The sequence below is a fragment of the Hyperoodon ampullatus genome, assembly GCF_949752795.1.
Source record: "Hyperoodon ampullatus genome assembly, chromosome: 19".
Classification (NCBI taxonomy): Eukaryota; Metazoa; Chordata; class Mammalia; order Artiodactyla; family Ziphiidae; genus Hyperoodon; species Hyperoodon ampullatus.
Genome location: NC_136932.1, coordinates 46754717 through 46773911, shown reverse-complemented (window position 1 = coordinate 46773911; position 19195 = coordinate 46754717). Strand labels below are relative to the sequence as shown.

Genomic DNA, 19195 nt, shown 5'->3' with positions numbered 1-19195 from the left:
TGAGTGGAAGGAGCACTTATTAGGCACCCACTGTTACCACCCACTAAACAGAGGCTTGTCAGAGGCTGAATTTAATTCGTTAAAAGAGCCTACTCTGTAGCCAGAGCAGAGCCAGCCCCTGGGTGTATGACGAGCAGGTGTGGTCCTTGCTCTCGGGGGGACACACACAGTGTGGTGGAGAGAGAGTCTTCAGAAAACCGCCCAAGACGCCTGCAGCTGACAAACCGTAGTTCAAGTGCCCTGATGAAAAGTGCTGGGAGTCATGGGAGGATAAATGGGAGGAGCACGCCCCGGCCAGGCCTGGGAAAGGAGTTCGGGGAGGAAAGGACGTTTGAGCTGAAATAAGAAGGATGAGAGGAGCCCTCCAGGGGATGGACGTTGAGGTACGCATCTCCCTGTCCCGTTCTGCCCTCAAATATTAGACCCATAAAACGCCAGGACACCCTGGCTGACCTCCTCCTTTTTAGGTGGGGAGGACGCCCTGGACGCCCTGGCTGACCTCCTCCTTTTTAGGTGGGGAGGGGTGGGGGGCAGGCGGGGCTGGGCGGTCCCTGCCACTGCCCATGTCTCTGGTCCTGCAGGAGCATCCTCTGGCCATGAACCACCTGGACTCCAGCAGCAACCCGTCCTCCACCACGTCCTCCACGCCCTCCTCGCCAGCGCCCTTCCCGACGTCGTCCAACCCACCCAGTGCCACCACGCCCCCCAACCCCTCGCCCGGCCAGAGGGACGGCAGGTTCAACTTCCCAGGTACCACAACTTGGGGCTTTCTCGGGCCTCAGGGGTGGGGCTGCATGTCCCTTCTCTGCACACCCCGGCAGGCTCGAGGTCAAACACTGCCGCCACTGAGAGCACTTGCTGGGAGCCAGGCTCTGTGCCGAGCTCAAGAGCATCACCGTATTTAAACTTGCTGTGATTGCACCCATTTTACAGATGGGGACGCAGGTTCAGAGGGAGCAAGTGGCTTGCCCTGAGCTGTACAGCATGTAAGCTGCAGAGGTGGGATCAAAGCCAAGTCTGATGTAAAGCCTGGGTTTTTTCTTTTTAAAATTTATTGATTTATTTTTGGCTGCGTTGGGTCTTCGCTGCTGCGCGCGGGCTTTCTCTAGTTGTGGCGCTACTCTTTGTTGCGGTGCACCGGCTTCTCATTGTGGTGGCTTCTCTTGGTGCGGAGCACGGGCTCCAGGCGCGCCGGTTCAGTAGTTGTGGCTCGTGGGCTCTGAAGCGCAGGCTCAGTAGTTGTGGCGCACGGGCTTAGTTGCTCTGCGGCATGTGGGATGTTCCCAGACCAGGGATCGAACCTGTGACAGGGCCCTGCACTGGCAGGCGGATTCTTAACCACTGCTCCACCAGGGAAGTCCCAAGCCTGGGTTCTTGACCTGATCCCAACGCTGCCCTCCCGTGCATGGGGTGGCTTCTCCTGGGCATTGTTCACTCACTCGGGGCTTCTGAGCTCCCAGGAAGCAGGACAGGCAGCACGGGGGGCTGGGGCAGGCCCAGAAGGCTGGGGCGAGGGAATCCGGGGCTCTGTGGCTTACCTGCTCTGTGATCTGGACAAGCTGCTTAAAGGGGCGCTTTTGTTCCCTTTTCCATAAAACAAGAAACCATGTGAGGCTGGAGTTAGGTTATCCCCCTTGTATGGATGAGGCCACGGAGTCCACCGGGGAGTGTGTGCCAGAGCAGAGCTGATCTCTGACCATGGCCCCAGCTGCCCCAGGTCTATAGGGACAGGGACCCCGCTGCTCGGCCAGGCCTGGGGTGTCCCACCTCCCCAAGGAACAGAGCAAAGCCCACTCACCCGTTCAGGATTGAACTCCGGCCCTGGCCTCCCAGGAGGCCCCTTGCAGTTGGTCTTGGCCCTCGGTTTGTTTCAGGTGGCAGCTCAGGGGAGGAGGGTGTCTGGGATATTCTAGTTTGCTCTGGACCCAGCCAGGCCCACTGCCAGCTTCAGCCCGTGGAGTGCCAGGCCAGGCCCCACCTGTCACTGGCCCCTGGGGCTCCAGGCTGAGGAGGACAGAGGCACAGCTCTCCCTGTGCCAGGGGAGCCCTGGCTGGGGCTGCTTGCAGCTGGCAGGAGGCCAGGCAGCCTCTCTGGGCCCAGCTCCCCAGGGTCCCAGGGACTTCTTTGGGGGGATGGTGAGACTTTTAAGAATCTTTCTTCTTTTTTGCCTGCACCTTCACCTTAACACGCATGTGGCTGGACATCTCCCGACATTAGTGTGTCGTCCTGAGCCCACCTCTCCCTCCCCGGAGACCCAGCGATGGCCCCGCGTGATCACCCTCCTCTCCTGTTCTGCTCTGTCATTGTTATGCTCTGAAACCGGGCCTTCTACTGAACGTCCTAGTTTGGGTTTTTCTGAAAGGAAGGGCCTGTTTGAAAAACAACAGCCAGTGAAAAAGTCCTTTGTATGATGTCTGCCAGAGCTTCTCAGCTTTCCCTGATGTCCCCAGGCTGGCCTCACATTGTCCCCTGCACAGAGCCCTCTCTCTCCAGGATCTGCTCTCTCCTTGGTCATGGGCTGGGCTGGTCCGGCTGTTAAGGTGGGATGGGACCTCCTCCTACCGTCTACCCACTCTGTATTGTGGGGAGCATTTCTGCGTATCTCCGAGGCTAACCCTGGGGCAAGGTTATTGTTTTGGATGGTGACTTCCAGCGACTGAAGCCTCAGCACCTCCAGGTGTGAATGCGGGCCGGGGGGATTTTTCCCTTCTGCACACAGCACTGTTCAATGTTTTCAGAATCTCAGTTTTTCTCCCCGTTGTATTTTGCCCTCCTGGGCTCATGCGCAGTTCACAGAGGAGAAGGGGGCCTGGGAGGCGAATGGAATTGGCCAGGGCTCCGCAGCAGGGTGTTCCCCGGGGCTGGGTCTCCAAACCGCAGCCCTCTGGTGCAAGTTCCTTTACTCCTGGGGGCTCCCGCTAATAACCGCTTTCTCCCAGCTCTTTTCCTCCTTCCTGCCTGGAAGCTGGGGCAGGGCAGGTGGGGAAGGGCTGCCCCAGCCCTATAACCGGCCCCTCTCCTGATGCTGCATTTGCTGTTCTGTGTGTGACTTACCTGCTCTTCTGTTTAAAGCTGCCTACTGTATTCATCATACACAGCAGTTTCTCTTCCCAGGTGAGTCCTCTGCATGGTTCCACTAACTGCCCCTTGACGTGATCCCCTCTGTCCAGCCCTCTCCCTGGGTGCCTTGGAGGTACCTGAGTCTCACGCCCACCTATTTTGAGAGCTGACTGTCTCTTGAGGCTGGGCAAGGGTGCAGAGGGAGTAGCCTTGAGGCTGACCCTTCACAGGAGCAGTGCCTTACCGGGAGGACCCTTGGCATCCATCCAGTCCTTCGTCTTGCACAGACACTTCAGGCAACTTGTCCAGGGTCACACAGCTAGGAGGTGGCAGAAACCCAGTCTGCAGAATAAAGGGGAGAGGATCTTTTGCTGATGTCTTAGGAGCATCTGACAAGATATCTTCCTCTATATAATGGCAGGGAAACTACTACCCTATCTTAAAGAAGGGGACGCCAGTTTGGGAAGGTCTGCAGCCTTCACTTGCTCGGTGGGCCTCACCTTCCAGAGCCTTGTCACACAGCGCTATCTGCTGGCAATGGTTGGAAATGCCTCCAGTGCAGAAAGTTTAAAGAAGAAAACTTTCAATAAGACATTCTCATTGATTCCCTTCCACGGGAATTGTTTTGTACACCTTCTGTGTGCCAGCCTTTGCATTTGACCATATTCCTGCCCCTAAGGAGTTTATACAATTAGTACTTATTTCTCTAGCTGGAGGTGACAAGCCATAGTACACGTAATCTGCAACTTTAATTCTGAACTCAGCCATATGAAGGTTCTGTGTGTTTTAGATAAAGACTGTAGCTAATTTTTTTTTTCCTGGATTAAACAGGTCTGTCTTGAAGTCCTGGTATTTTGGTTATTCCAGGCTTTTCTGTTCCCCAGCCCAGCTCCATTAGGGGAGTGACTGGGAGCATCTGTTAGTTCTTACAGGCCCACCCCCGTGGTTTTGCAGGCTGTGCAGGCTGGCTGGGCTCAGGGCCAGGCTCCCTGAGCTGCTCTGTGGCTTCACACCCATTTTTTCCGTGATCCCCCTCCAAAAGCCTCCCTGGGTACTGCTCTAGGGTGACGTACAGGGAAACACCCTTGAAAGCATGGGGAAAACATGTGACTCTTCTTCCAGAAGGGTCCATCTTGCTCTGAAGATATGTCAGGGAGAAGAGAAGGGAAATATAGTTCTATTAAAACACATGTGGACATATTTGGAGCAGAATGCAAAATGCACTCTTAATGTTTAAGGAAAAGTATGAAACTTCAGAGACATTTTGCCTCCCCCCCCAACTTGGGGTGTGGTTTCTCCCCAGACCCCCACCACCCCATGTCCCCGCATCCTCGTGCATGTGTTTATCTTCTGTGGAAACATGTGAGCAGCGTTGGGTGGGCGGAAACACCAGGCCGCCCTTTACAGTCTGCAGACACTGTGTAGTGGTGTCTGGAAGAGCCTTAGAAGAGGCTTCTGGGTCTAGGATTCCCCAGAAATTGTACACAGGATGTTGGGTACATGTGTGCATTTCCCTAATAAGAAGGCACACGACCTCTATCAGACTCTCCAAGTATGATAGAGATGTTGAGAAAGCTACAGGGGTAGCCTTGGAGAAAGCCCAGAGAGAGGTTTGCTGGCTGATGGGGACGCTCTTTGTCCTAGAGGACAGGGAGAGGCCCTGATTAGTTCAAGCCACTGCCACCTCCAGTCTCTTCTTTTGCTAAAAAGGGGAGCAAGGGGCCCACCCAGCCCTGGGGCTGCCAGCCTCCCCGAGTGCGATTAGAAGGGACCAGAGAGAACAGAAGGAAGCCAGTGGCAGAAGCAGCCGTAGGGCATTTGGCCTGTAACATGTTGGCTCCACACTGGGGTGACCATCTGTCCTGTGTTCTCTGGATGTGGGGCTTTCAGTGCTGAAACTGGGAAGGCCCCAGGCTCAGGGGTCAGTGCCAGCTGCCCAATCCTGGGGCACCCCGCGTGTGGACCGTGCATTGCTCTCTGCCCAGAGGCTGCCCCACCAGCCACCCAAACCCTGAAGCTGAGGGGATGGGGCCCCTGGTCCCCACCAGCAGTCCCCGGCGGCTGTGCCAGGCACCACGTGACACTAGTGAGCCACCTGCGAGTCCGGCCTTTGGCCTCTGCTGGCCCGAGAGTCTCCCCACTCTCAAGGGGTGTTGAAACCAGCCCCTGCCTCGGAGCCGAGGAGGAGAGTCTGGCCCACACATCCGGTAAAGAGCAGCCCTGTTGCTTTTACCACTTCCTTGTCTGGGGCGGTTTGGCCACAGGGCGATGGTGGTGACTAGAGTCCCTTCCCAGGACAGAGCTGTGTGGTCAAAACCGAGGGCCCTGGAGGCTGCGTCCGTGTTCTGTTTTAGGAAAGCCCAGGGGAAGTGGCCCCGGAGCACGTGTGCAGCCCAGCGAGGGGCTGCTGGCGGAGCACGCTCGGCCCTGCGGGTGCTGGCTTTGCAAACACTGTGTCTTCCAGGGGAGTGGAAGGGGGTCTCATGCCTCATATTTGTTTTCTGTTTCCTCCAGACATTTCGGCATTTCCTCAGGCAGTCCCATTCGCTGAGGCGGACAGTTCCCGGTAGGCAGCCCTCCGCTTTCTCCTCCTTGGGGACTTGTTAAAGCTGGACGCACATCCCTGACCGCCTCCCACCTCCACCTTTAAATCTCTGACCCTCCCATTCCAGACCTTGCCATGTACCTGGGCAGCCAGATGGGATACTGCTTGGGCTAATTCACCCTGTGATCCAGTGAACTCAGCCATAGGGTTTTGTTTGTTTGTTTGTTTTGCGGTACGCGGGCCTCTCACTGTTGTGGCCTCTCCCGTTGCGGAGCACAGGCTCTGGACGCGCAGGCTCAGCGGCCATGGCTCAGGGGCCCAGCCGCTCCACGGCACGTGGGATCCTCCCGGACCGGGGCACGAACCCGTGTCCCCTGCATCGGCAGGCGGACTCTCAACCACTGCGCCACCAGGGAAGCCCAGCCATAGGGTTTTAGTTGCCTCCTGGGGGTGCAGTCAGCATTGGGTGGGGCAGTCTGTGAGGCAGGAGCAGACTTGTGACCCAGGAAGGCCGGGCGAAGGGCACTCAGCGTTAGAGAAACCTAATTATGTGGCTCCTGTTTACGGAGCCCTTTCTGTGTCAGGCCATGCTGAGTGCTTGTCTCACATTTTTTTGTGTAGTTCTCAGCCAGGTGTAAAGTAGGTGTCATCCTCAACATACAGATGAGGAAGCCAGCTCAGAGAGGTTAAGAAATTGCATCCAGTCACACAGCTTAGGGAGCAACAGAACCAGTTCTCAAGTAGAATTCCAAGTCCTGTGCGTGTGCTCGGAACCCCATACTGGTTGTCAGGTTCGAAAGGGCCTTGATGGTCACTGCCCACCCGTCGGCCCCTACCACCCTCAGGTTAAGTCTGGAGAAGGCCAAGGCCAGAGAAGGGAAACAGGGTCTGGTCCTCGGCCTCCTGTGTGTTTCCACAGCATCCTGACTGCCTTTCCCACGGCCAAGTGGGTCAAAGTAGGGATCCAGGCCTGGTGCCCCTTTCTCAGACCTCACATGGGGAGTCCCCTGCCCAGCTGGGAGCAGAATGGCCCGGCCTTGGGGTCTCTTTGACAAACGCTGTTTTACTCTTAGGCTTGAGAACCAGCCAAAAGCAGATGTGTCCGAGGATCACGAAGTGGAGGTGAGTGAAGGCGACACGCAAGCCGTCGACGGAACATCTCTCTCCTCTCTCCCCGGCTCAGCACGTGGTGGGGTCTGGGGAGCATGTGGGCACCGGGCCCTGTTGAGGGCCATCTCAACAGGGTGCCCACCCGCCGCAGCAGACTCGAGCAGTGCACATGGCAGGGAGAGCAATGAGGGATGCCACGAAGCAAGCTTCCTTCTGCTTTTCTGTTTTTTGAGGCTAAAGTAAACTCCTCATTCCCATGGTTTTCACCCCCAGCCAGAAGGCCTGGGCCCCAGCCCGGGAGACTCTCCTTTGGTCTCTCCAGGGTGGGGCCGGGTGTGTGGACTTATCAAAGATCCCCAGGTGATTCTGACTGTAGCTGGGGCCAAGAATTGCTACCTTGACCCTTAAACCAGTGTCAACCGAGCAGTACAGTGGCTTAAAGATCCTGAGCAGACAGCAGACTGATTTATTCCTATACAGAGGAGAGCCAGAAACCGTGTGTTTAAACAAAAGCATAGCCAGAAAGGGTGAATGTGGTCCAGTTCTTCATGCCAGGGGATGTTAATGCTCTTCCCATTAGCGGCAAAAAGGGCCAAGTGCCGTAGTCTGTGGATTAGGACATTGAGGCTGTGTGGTGCGAAGCGACCTGCCTACTGTCCGCAGCAAGCCCTGCAGAGCTGCGACTAGAGCCCAGGCTTCCTGACCCCAGGCCCCCCTGGTCCCCGCCTGCCCCCAGGTCTCCTGCCCCCGCTATCCCCTCCTCCTCTCCTTCCAGGCTGAGGAGCCCGAGGCCGGCAAGTCGGAGGCCGAAGACGACGAGGACGAGGTGGATGACCTGCCGAGCTCCCGCCGGCCCTGGCGAGGCCCCATCTCTCGCAAGGCCAGCCAGACCAGCGTGTACCTGCAGGAGTGGGACATCCCCTTCGAGCAGGTGGAGCTGGGCGAGCCCATCGGGCAGGGCCGCTGGGGCCGGGTGCACCGCGGCCGCTGGCACGGCGAGGTGGCCATCCGCCTGCTGGAGATGGACGGCCACAACCAGGACCACCTGAAGCTGTTCAAAAAGGAGGTGATGAACTACCGGCAGACGCGGCACGAGAACGTGGTGCTCTTCATGGGGGCCTGCATGAACCCGCCGCACCTGGCCATCATCACCAGGTAACCCGGGCTCCTCTCCCTGGGGTGGCCGCCGCCTCTTCCCCTTTCCCTGGGGGCCCTGTTATTTGTGTGGACACCCCGGAGAGCATGGAAGTTTTCATTTAGAGAGGTACAGAGAAGAAAACCAAAAATGAGGTGTAATTTCTCCATCATATAACCCCATTGACATTAAATAAATAAATCAGTAAAACAATACCTAAGGATACAGAAAATTCAAATGTTCCAGAAAAGTATAAAGTGAAAACCAGTCTCTTCCCACCCCACCTGGGTGCTTCTCCCCAAAGGTGGATACTGTAAACAGTTCCTTGTCACGCCTTCCGTTAAAACAAAAAAAACTCATGTTTTTAAACTATTTATCTGTTTGATTTGTAACTATTTGTGTGTTTGTAAAAATACACACCAAAGAGCCTACTGGTTACCTTGCCTTCTTCGCTGGAGTGCAGGTCTGAGGTCTACTCTAATCTTAATACCTGCATAGTGTTCCTGTCACGTCACGTAGCAGAACCTCCGGTGGTGTGCTGGTAAATGTTTAACAACCAGTGCTTGGGTGGTGGTGAGGGAAGCTCTAGTATTGATACGTGGCATCTGTCAATTCCTGTGGTGTAAACACTCTCACCGCAGTTGATTTCAAGTTACCAATATGGTGTCACTGAAAGTGGAGTAGAATTGGGTCGAGTCCCACAGCTGGGCTCTGGGTTCTCTCTGGAACCCGATTGCTGGTCCTCCCCTAATTTACTTAACCAGCCCTCTTTTTCTGGACACTTTGTCATCACGAACATCTCTGTTTCCATATCTTGGTGAACTTCTGGCAGTACGTGTGCGGGGCCGGGTCAGAGTGCACGTATGTCACGTTTTGATGTACGTTGTCCGTTTCTACTCCAGAAAGTGTCCACCAGTTTCCCCTCCCACCATCAGTGGATGAGTGACCATTCCCCCCGAGTACCAGAGGGGTGTGAAACTGAAACATTTTTGCCCATGGCATTGAAAAAGTTGTTGTTGGGTCTTTACTTCTAAACTCAGGAAAAGCAATATGAGGTTAGTGACGAATCTTTGGAATATACGTGGTGTCAAGAAAAAAACTAAAAACCACTTTAATCCCATCAGCCAAAAGAATACTCATTAATAGTCTGATGACATTCTCTATAGTTGGACCCTGTGCTTTGAAAAAATACCTTCTCCTCAAACAAACTGTATGTGTTTACTAAGTAAAAAATGATTTCCATCTTGCTTGCATATCAGAGATATAAGTAACTACCCACTAGGACTCCCGAGCAGTGTGAGATCATCAGGTCACCACGTGGACCCGGTGGGGTGGGGACAAAATTCCAGCCCAAGCATGACACCATGATGCTTCAGGGAGCCTTGCTGTGGTTACACCAGCTCAGCATCCCCCGGATCCCAGCCTCAGTGGTGACGTCATTCATCCTCCCATCTCTCTCTCATCCACCCAGTCCCATGAGAGATCTGAGTCTCCTTCAAGGGAATACATATAGCAAAAGAATAAAAGAACGTTAACAAAAACTTTAACGTGTTTTAGAATCTGCTGAGGGGACTGGAACACAGAAAAGCAACCAGCAGCCGATATTCCAGACCTTGAGGGTCCAAGAATCTTATCTCCTTGGAGATGATTCCTAAAAACTAGCCCCTTCCTCAGATGGCTTAAGTCAGCTTCTCCCTGGAGCAGGGGAATGAAGCTACGCATTCTGTCTGGGTCCTTCCTCACTCCGGGTTTTAGGAGTCGGTACAGGTGGGGACCACAACATACAAGCCCCTTATCTAATAATCACTCTGACATGCCTGACAGCCACCCCTCCCCTCCTGCACACTCCGCATTGTAATAAAATCCCTGTGATCAGAAAATAACACGATCATGAAAATCATTATGGTGAGCCCGGAGCCCTGATGCTGCCTGGTTATAGCCTGAAAAGGCCAAAGATTCTTCCCTGGCTGCTGAGTTTGCCTGGGCGTGTTCCTGCCTCGAACTTCCACAAAGGTGGGCTGCTCTGAATTGCCAGGAGGCTTGGTGAACTGAGTTTCCTGTTCTATGGGGGGCAGGCCCTAGGCCTCGGGGAACCGGTGTTCATGCCCACTCAGGCCAGGCCCCAGCAGGAATGGGCATCAGGCTGGTCAAGAACGAGGATTCGGGCACCCAGGGTCTAGGGGACAGAGAGAGCCCTCCCGAGGCCGGCGGGCACAGCTCTGCCCCTGCTTCTCCCCGGCTCCAGAGGGGCTTGGGTTGGGCTGCACAGGCCCCAGATCTCTGCCTGACCCACCACTCCTCACAGCTTCTGCAAGGGACGGACGTTGCACTCGTTTGTGAGGGACCCCAAGACATCTGTGGACATCAACAAGACCAGGCAGATCGCCCAGGAGATCATTAAGGTGAAGAGGCATCCAGCTGGTTCCGGAGTTCCTGGCTGTCCCCCAGTCTGTCTGACCGTGTCAGGGTCGTGGTGGTGGCTGCTCTGTCTTTCCCTTTAGGTGGGGCGCCTCAAGGGTGGGACCCCCATCTCCTTCCCTCTGTCCCTGTCTTGTCTGCTGGGAGCTGGACACCCTGGAGAAACTCGGTGGGTTTTAAAGACAGATGGCTTGAGTTTGAATCTTGGTCACACCAGCTGTGTGACTTTGGGCAGGTCGATGAGCCTCTCTGAGCCTTGGCTTCCTCCCCTGTGAAATGGAGATACCAGTGTCGCCTCCCTCATTGGATTGGTGCAAAGGTAAACTGGAATAATCCATGGAGAGAGCGTTGGGTCCAGGGCCAGCGCTTGGTGAGAGTCTGTTAGAATTGATTAAGGTTTGGGACAGGGGTTCTGCCTTAAAGTTTCCAAATCCAAGTTTCATGAGGACAGGGCTTCAGGCTCAACTCAGGCAGCCTTTTTTTAAATTAATTAATTAATTAATTAATTTTTGGCTGCGTTGGGGCTTCATTGCTGCGCACGGGCTTTCTCTAGTTGCGGCGAGCGGGGGCTACTCTTCGTTGCAGTGCACGGGCTTCTCATTGCGGTGGCTTCTCTTGTTGCGGAGCACAGGCTCTAGGAGTGCGGGCTTCAGTAGTTGGGGCACCCAGGCTCAGTAGTTGTGGCTCACGGGCTCTAGAGCGCAGGCTCAGTAGTTGTGGCGCACGGGCTTAGTTGCTCCGCGGCACGTGGGATCTTCCCTGACCAGGGCTTGAACCCGTGTCCCCTGCATTGGCAGGCGGCCTCTCAACCACTGCGCCAGCAGGGAAGCCCCTCCTTTCATCTTTCTAAAGTACTTAAACAAAAATGAAAGAAAAGCTTATTTGTTGCTTTATTTAGCAACAGACAGGCCCAGAGAAAAACTAGATTAGTGCTGGATAGGGCTTCCTCTTTGCTGGTTCTTGTTTTTGCGGAAAAGCTTTCTCTTACCAGCTCCCACCAAGTTTTTGTCCCTTTCCTGTTGTTAGTCTTGCCTTCTTTTCTTTTTTCTCCCTCCCTCCTTGCATCCATTGTGTGTGTGTGTGTCGTTGGAAAGGAAAAGATAAAAATCTCAGTGACATTTATGAACACCAAGATTTCCACATGACATTTCCACGTGGCTACACTAATGCATTAAACTTTTGCAGCCCCCAAAACCCAAATGTCACACTTACGCCCTCCTGTGTAGTCTGTCTCATTGCAGAGAAGTTGGAGGGGGCTGCGGAGCGTCACACCTACTCTGATGGCCCCAAACCCGCTGGGCCCTGCTCTACCCTCTGCCCGACTCTGCCCTCCTCCCCCAGACTGTTCTCTCCTTATCCTCAGGACACTGCGGGAGTCTGGTTGCTGAGTTAGGTTCAGTGAGCCACCTGGAAGATTCCAGGGCAGAAGAGAAAAGTTGTTCAAAGGTTTTGGAGCTGCAGAGCCAGAAGCTGCCTCTCTGCTGGCTTATTTATTTTCCCCATCCCCCTTCTTCTGAGAACTTCTAAGCCACTTCCTTTTGTACTCATCTCTGATATTTTGAGGCTCAAAATATAATAACGGTGGCTTGACCTTTGGTTAGAGGGCTTGGGGGCCACTCTAGAGGCATTGTGAAATTATGGGAAGGCAGGAGGGTTTGTGTTCCAGACCTGGACACTTTCTATCTTGTCTCTGGCCATTTGAGGCTGGGACACCTATTTTATAAACAAGGCTCAGAGAGGTACAGGCACTTACCCTCAGTCACACAGCTGGTCCCTGTTCAACCCAAGATGGGGTCTTGGCTCTCTTTGGTCGCTGGGGAAGGCTTGTGCCTTGGTTTGCTTTGGGAAATGGGCAGACATTTTAAGAAGGAGCGTTTTACATTCAGGATGTCGTTTTGGGAAATAGCAAGTCACCCTTTCCTGGAACCCCCTGCTTCCGTTGCAGGATGACAGCTCTCAGCAGGCCTGAGGGACGTGGCCACGGTGGACCCCGAGCCCTCCCATCTCTTGCAGAAGAGCATCTGCCTCGTGTACATTCTTCTCTGACGCGCTCCAGCCCCACTCGGTCTGAGCTCTGGGCTCAGCTGAGTTCTGTCTGCTTCTGCCTCACAGCTCATTCTTCTATTTCCTAAATGTGGCTTGCTGTTTACCTCTCCCCTCCTCACCCCAAGATACCTTTAAAGTCAGGCGGAGTTCTCACATATGAAGCACCCTTGATGTGGGAGATTGGGAGATAGGTTTACATGTGCCTCTTTCTGACCCGGCAGGGATGCCCATTTCAGTCATGCATCTTGTACAGTGCTCCCCTTCTCCCGTTCCCAAGAGCATCAGAGCAGCAGGGTACCTGGGAGTCCTGGGTTTGGCCTTGGATGAGATCATGCCTAGATCTCAGCAGTGCTGCTTAACTGCAGCGTGGCCTGGGGCAGGTGACTTCCCATCTCTGAGGCTGGCTTTCCTCCTCTGTAAAAAGGAGACAGTTACACTGCACAGGGTGGTGAAGATTAAATGAGGGGGTGGGGTAGGGCGTCCCGTCCCGCTCAGGGCCCGGCCCAGAGTAGGAGCTAAGTCATTCGTCATTCATCTTCCCTCCGCTCCTGACGTGAGGCTCGCTGTCTTCCAGGGAATGGGATATCTCCATGCCAAGGGCATCGTGCACAAAGATCTCAAATCCAAGAACGTCTTCTACGACAATGGCAAAGTGGTCATCACAGACTTCGGGCTGTTCGGGATCTCAGGCGTGGTCCGAGAGGGACGGTCAGTTGGCCTTGGGCATCTGGACAGACTAGGGAGGAACTGGGCAGTGCTGGTGGGCCTGAGGTCCAGCCGAGGTCTGGGCACTCGCTGTCTGTTACTGAGGGCCAGCCCTCCCTGTAGGAAAGGCCAGGTCTGCTCTGGCCCCGCTCTTGTGTTTCTGGTCCAGAATCAGGTTTGGGTGACATTTAGGTCACTCATAATGCTTAATTCTCATGCTGGCCCCCATGGTGGTTGGGTCCCCTCACTCAACGTTTTCCCTGTGTGCTCACTGACCTGGGCAGGGGACCAGGGTTCACGTCCCCATTATGAGGAAGAGCGTCAGGTTCTAGTTCCACAAATCTTGAAGAGGGGGTGGGGACGGGGAGAAAGGCTCCTTCCCAAGCATCTGGACCCCAGGAGGGAGAGCGGCAGCCGGGCTGGAGAGCCAGCCCCAGGCCAGGCTGTAAGGCCCACAGGCAGATCTGATCTCCTGCTTGGAGATGCTCTTCACGCTCCCAGGGTAGAGAATCAGCACCCTCAAGTGCAACTCCCTGCCGATGCCTGTTCTTGGCCTGCTTTCTAGAAAAGCCTGGTTATCACCCCTCTGTAACTTTCCCCCAAAGCGCAGGTGCCTTGGCAAGTGCATGATGGGTGTGCTGCTTTTCTGGGCCATGGTGGGTGGTGTGCCAGCCCTGGGGCAGATGTTTGCCCTGCGGGCCTCTTTGCTGCTGACTGAAGGCCATGTCCTTGCCCTGGCTTCTTGGCCTCCAGGCGTGAGAACCAGCTGAAGCTGTCACATGACTGGCTGTGCTACCTGGCCCCCGAGATTGTGAGGGAGATGACCCCCGGCAAGGACGAGGACCAGCTCCCTTTCTCCAAAGCGGCTGACGTCTATGCATTTGGGTGAGGAGGCCCCTGGCACCCCTCCGCCTGGGGCTCTGAGGCCAAGTGTGGCTCAAAGAGAGGCTCCTACTGGCCATGGGGGGCAGGGGGAGGTGTGCTTTGAGTCTGGATCAGCCACTTGTTTGGACCAGTGACCACGTCCTTGACCTTCTGTTTCCCCACCTGTAAAATGGGAAGAATAAGGTACCTCCCTGGTAGAGCTGTTAAATGAGTACTAAATTAGCTAATTGTATAGAGTGCTTAACTCTGGGTGTCGTTCCCACCTGTTGCCCCATGAGGACACTCACCAGAGCTAATCAAGGACTGTCCCTCTGGGAGAACAGGGAGTCCTGCCAGCTGTGCCCCACAGAGACCTGGGGTGCTGACCGACAGAAACATAGAAATAGAGAAACATAATATGAGCCAGATGTGTAAAGTTTTCTCTTAGCCACATTAAAAAAGAAAAAGAGGGACTTCCCTGGCAGTCCAGTGGTTAGGACTCCGCGCTTCCACTGCAGGGGGCACGGTTAGATCCCTGGTCGGGGAACTAAGATCCTGCATGCAGTGTGGCACGGCCAAAAAAAAAAAAGAAACCGGTGAAATCCGTTTCAATAGATATTTAACTCAATGTAGCCAAAATATTATCATTTCAACGTGTAATCAAAATAAGAAATTAAAATTTTACCCCACAAAGCTTTCAAAAGCTGGTGTGTGTTTTACACCTCTTTGCCCTCCCCACATTTCAGATACTCAGTAGCCCCACGTGGCCCCCAGGTTGGACAGGGTGGGTCTAATGGAGAAGGTCCCATCCAGATAAGTCGAGAAGGGTAAGGGAACTTGGAGGGTCTGAGTGACGGCCTCATCCCGTAACCTCTCGGGGGATCCTTCCCTCGCGGGTGGTCTCTTCCTGGCCTGACCTTTAACTATCACTTCCTGAGCACCTGCGTGTGCCAGGCCCAGGGCTGGGCATTCTTGTCACTCCTCAGACAACCTTGGCCATGAGCAGCCACCCCACGGAGGTTGAACGGTTGTACCGGGATCTCCGTCCAGAGCCCGTGCTGTCTGAGACTTCCTGCCACAGTGGGAGCGCAGGGCCCCGGGAGGGAGTCAGGGCGTTCCCGGAAGCCTGGCGGGTGAGGAAGGCAGGAGGGGGATGCTGGGTCCTCCAGCCGGGCTCCTGGCATCAGGGCAGCAGGCACCTCCGGGGTGTGAGCTGAGCTGAGCTGAGCCGTGCCGCCAGGGAGCTCAGGCCACGTGGGTGGGTGGTCTCCACAGGACTGTTTGGTATGAGCTGCAAGCCAGAGACTGGCCCTTGAAGAACCAAGCTGCGGAGGCCCTGATCTGGCAGATTGGAAGCGGAGAGGGAATGAAGCGAGTCCTGGCCTCCGTCAGCCTGGGGAAGGAAGTCACCGTAAGTAGCCCCCCAAGCCCCTGCGCTGGGAGAGGACGGTGGGGTAGGGGGCGGGCGGCTGGCTGCCCATCCTTCACTCACCTGAGACGTGGGACCCAGAGGCGGGTGGGTGGCAGGCAGGCCTCTTTGCTGCCGGCTGGGAGGTCTGTGTCCTTCACCACCCAGCTCTCATGTCCTCCGATGCCGGCTCGCTTTGCAGGAGATCCTGTCCGCCTGCTGGGCCTTCGACCTGCAGGAGAGGCCCAGCTTCCCGCTGCTGATGGACATGCTGGAGAAGCTGCCCAAGCTGAACCGGAGGCTCTCGCACCCCGGGCATTTCTGGAAGTCTGCCGAGTAAGTACCTCTCGGAGCCAGTCCTGCAGCCAGGCATCTCGGAGGGCACTGTCTGCTCTGTCTGCCCGAGACTTTGATCTAGGGAACCCCCAGAGCTGGTTAGCCAGAGGTGACCAGTCCCCTCGCCTAAGGGATGTCGGGATTCCGCTCATCACATTTATTTAGGAGACTCTTTCATAGGCCAGTGTCTCCCGTTCTCCTCTGTGGGAACCTCCACATCACTGTCATCCTCCCAGCGCTGACGCTGGGCCCAGGCTGGGCCCTGACACGAAGGTTCTGCCTGCTCTACAGCCCAGCGGTAGCCTGGGTTCATAACAGCTGATCCATTTTGCTGTACAGTAGAAACTAACCCAACATTGTAAAGCAACTATACTCCAATAAAAATTAATTTAAAAAAAAGAAATAAAATTTCTGGGTTAAAAGGTTAACAAAAAAAAGAAGGTTCCGCCTGGGAGGGGGCCAGACAGAGTTTCACCAAAACCAGCCGAGCAGCTGTTGCTTAAAATGGTACAGAGCTTTCTAGCCCCCAGATTAGCCACCTGTCCCAGGGACCGCACCGCCCGGGTTTATGTGCTGCTGTGACACCGGGAGCCCATCTCCTTGCTGTGTAATCACATAATCCTTTGCAGCCCTCCGTGCTGGGGCGGTCTCCACTCCTGTCTTCTGAGTTCTGCCTCATTCCCTTTTTTCTTTGTCCCTCTGGCTCTCTCTTCCAGAACATTCAAAAACAGACCTCTGCCCTGCCTCTGCGGGAATCTGGGCAAGTCCTTCCTTGTTCTCAGCCTCAGCTTCCACAGCTTTACAGAGCGGGAGGGTAGGCAAACTTGTCAAGGGCCACGTGGGAAATAGTTGAGCTTGGCAGGCCAAGAGGGAACCTTGAGTGACGGCTCCTTGTCACTGGGATTTGCAGGGTGCCCAGCGGCGTGCAAAGCGACGACACCACCATGTACAGTCTCTGTCACAACGACCCAGCTCTGCTGTTTGGTTCAGGAGCAGCCACAGACCCACAAACTTGCGGGCTGGCTGGTTCTAGTAAAGCATTACTTACGGATGCTGAAACTTGAATTTCATGTAATTTTCACAGGCCATGAAATAGTCTTCTTTTGATTCCGCCCCCCCGATCATTTAGAAAGGTAAAAAACATTCTTAGTTTGTGGATTGTACAGAAACAAGAGGCAGGTCACACATGGCTGGCCTCCTGGACAAGATGCATAGCTTTGAACTTTAAGGGGTAAGGCACTTTCTAGAAGTGTCATCTCCCACAGGCCCAGGACATAGAACAGATAAAGTGGGGCTTCTCTTGGTGGGAGTCGGGCAGTGGCAGGGGGGCGAGAGCCTGTCTAACCCCTACACCCAGCATAGCCCCTGGAGAAGCTACACCCGGATCTCACACCTGCCCAAGTGTGTGGTGGCAGTGGCACTCCTCTTGTTCTAGAAAGAGCCAGATAGTAAGTATTTTAGGCTTGCAGGTCATATGGTCTCTGTCACACGTTCTTTGTTTTTTTTGTTTTTTTTTTTTTGACAGCTCTAAAATGGTCACAACTTTTTTGTAGCCAGATTTGACTTACACCTAGTTTGCCAGCTCGTTTTGAAAGTAAACCAAACCAGGCTTCGAGCTGCAGGTGAGGAGAGGCCCAGGCTGGGTCAGCCCAGCAGAGGGTGCAAGGAGGAGAACTTGAAGAAATACAGCAAAGTTGGCAACTTAGGCCAGTTGGAGGGACAGTCTGAGGAATGAGGATTTGGGGTGAGGGAATGCTGTACCTTATGATGTGAGATTAGATTCAGTATTTTGCACTTAAGATGGGTCAGAGTCTAATACAAATAGGGGGTAACAGGTGTTGCCATCAGAGGTGTGGGTTTTACCCAACCGTTGCTGACAGCTGTGCCACACCTGAGGCGACAGGCCAGGGCCGGGCCTCCACCAGCATGGAGTTGATAGTTTAATTAGGATAAAGACAAGCAGACGTACACTGTAAGCCCTTGGAGCAGGACGCTGCCTTATCACCCCTGTATTCTCAGCTCTAAGCACACTCCCAGGATGTAGTAATTGCTCAATGAATATTTGATGGGTGATGGGGATCGTTGCCCACCGGGGAGCTTGAGGAAGGGTCTCCAGAAGAGAGGGGTCATGGGAGCTGAGTTTTGGGTGGGAGCCTGGGCGTCTCCTGGACTCTCAAAAAGTTCAAGGATCTGGTTTGTCAGACCTTGGGCAACTCGTTTAGCACACCAGGCCCTGGTTTTCTCCTCCACAAAAGAGAAGGCTGCGCTGGGGACGGGGCGTGGGGTAGGGGCTGAGGAGTGGTGCAGGTCTTCAGGAGAAGATGATTCCGGATTCCCGAAAGGCCACAGAGCCCCACCTTCCCCTTCCACATGTGGGACACTGAGTCAGAAAGGGGGGTTGTTTCCTGTCCAAAGTGGTCCGTTCTAGCCCCTTCTAGGAAGGAATGCCAGCATACCTCAGTGAGTCTGTATCAAAGCTTCCTGTTCATGATTTTTACTTCCACACACTCAAGCCTCTAATTCTCATTTTCTCTTTTCTTTTCCATTGGTCTTGTTGCTTTTTTTATTTTTATTTTTGGGGGGGGCGGTGGCGGATCCGCTGGCCTGGCCTGTCATCTCCCCCTCTCCCGCCACCCTGATTCCTGTGGCCCTTCCTCCACCCGTCCACACTGGGTGTCCATCTCCATCACCTGCCGGACCGCGCTCCTCCCACGCCTGGCAAAATGGTTGCGGGTGCTCCCAGGCGCTGGCGGAGCCGCTACTACGGGAAAGGACGTTACGGTCACCCTGACTTTAAGAACAACTGTCCAGTCCTGGAGGAATAGTGTGTCTTCTGCTGTTTCCCTGATTCTCTGCCTGTTTGCGGTTAACCCTTTGCACATCCTGCCTCCCGCTCTGTCTCTGCATCCAGCTTCCCCTTCTTGGCATGTTGTATTCCCGTAAACGCAAGTGACACTCTGGCAGCTCACGTGGCCACCGGCAAGGGCCCTGCAAGCTCGTGTTTCTCTCGCTGGGCTGAGAGCAGACCCATGGCATGTGGCAGGGCCTCTGTCCACACACTGGCAGACGATGGCTTATCCGTGGTGGGGAGAGAACTCAGAGCACTGGTCTGAGTCCCCAGGATCCCCTCTGGCCAGACTTTGAAGAAGAGAATGCAGGGAGCAGAAATAGTAAATTCCAGAGATGGCGATTTTGATGGTCAGGGGCTGAGGGACAGTGGGCCTGCTGGTCGACCTCTGCACAGAATTCTGTGGCCATGTCCCAGGGGCGAGCTTGGGGGAGGCCCTTTGTGCCAGGCTCCCTTCCAAGCTTGCTCTGCTGCCAAAGCCTGGAGTGGAGTGGGGCTGTCCCTTTCTCTGTCTGCAGGGAAAGAGGGGTCCCTGCCCCACGCCCTGGCCAGGCCTCGGCCGCGCCCCTGCCCCCTCCCCGAGGGCTTGGGTTCTGACGCCGCTCTCCCCTCTTCTCTTTCCTTCTGTAGGTTGTAGGCCTGGCTGCCTTGCATGTACCGGGGCTTTCTTCCTCCTAATCCACGCTCGGCACCGTGACTTCTACTCGAGCTCAAACAGC

General features: G+C 54.9%; 1 protein-coding gene across 3 annotated transcripts in view; it reads left to right on the top strand.

Moving 5' to 3' along the window:
* The window catches only part of KSR1 (kinase suppressor of ras 1), a gene marked incomplete at its 5' end in the record, with an annotated part of 141100 nt that overhangs the window by 120325 nt on the left and 1580 nt on the right, over positions 1-19195 (top strand). For 2 of the 3 annotated variants that reach the window (XM_079724730.1, XM_079724729.1), the window contains 11 exons: positions 582-750; positions 3074-3115; positions 5576-5627; positions 6680-6728; positions 7492-7871; positions 10157-10253; positions 12890-13023; positions 13774-13905; positions 15160-15295; positions 15495-15628; positions 18372-18452. In XM_079724730.1, coding sequence (XP_079580856.1) covers positions 582-750; positions 3074-3115; positions 5576-5627; positions 6680-6728; positions 7492-7871; positions 10157-10253; positions 12890-13023; positions 13774-13905; positions 15160-15295; positions 15495-15628; positions 18372-18452 — 1406 coding nt within the window. The remainder of the gene's footprint in view (positions 1-581; positions 751-3073; positions 3116-5575; positions 5628-6679; positions 6729-7491; positions 7872-10156; positions 10254-12889; positions 13024-13773; positions 13906-15159; positions 15296-15494; positions 15629-18371; positions 18453-19195) is intronic. The other variant, XM_079724731.1, reaches the window with a different exon arrangement.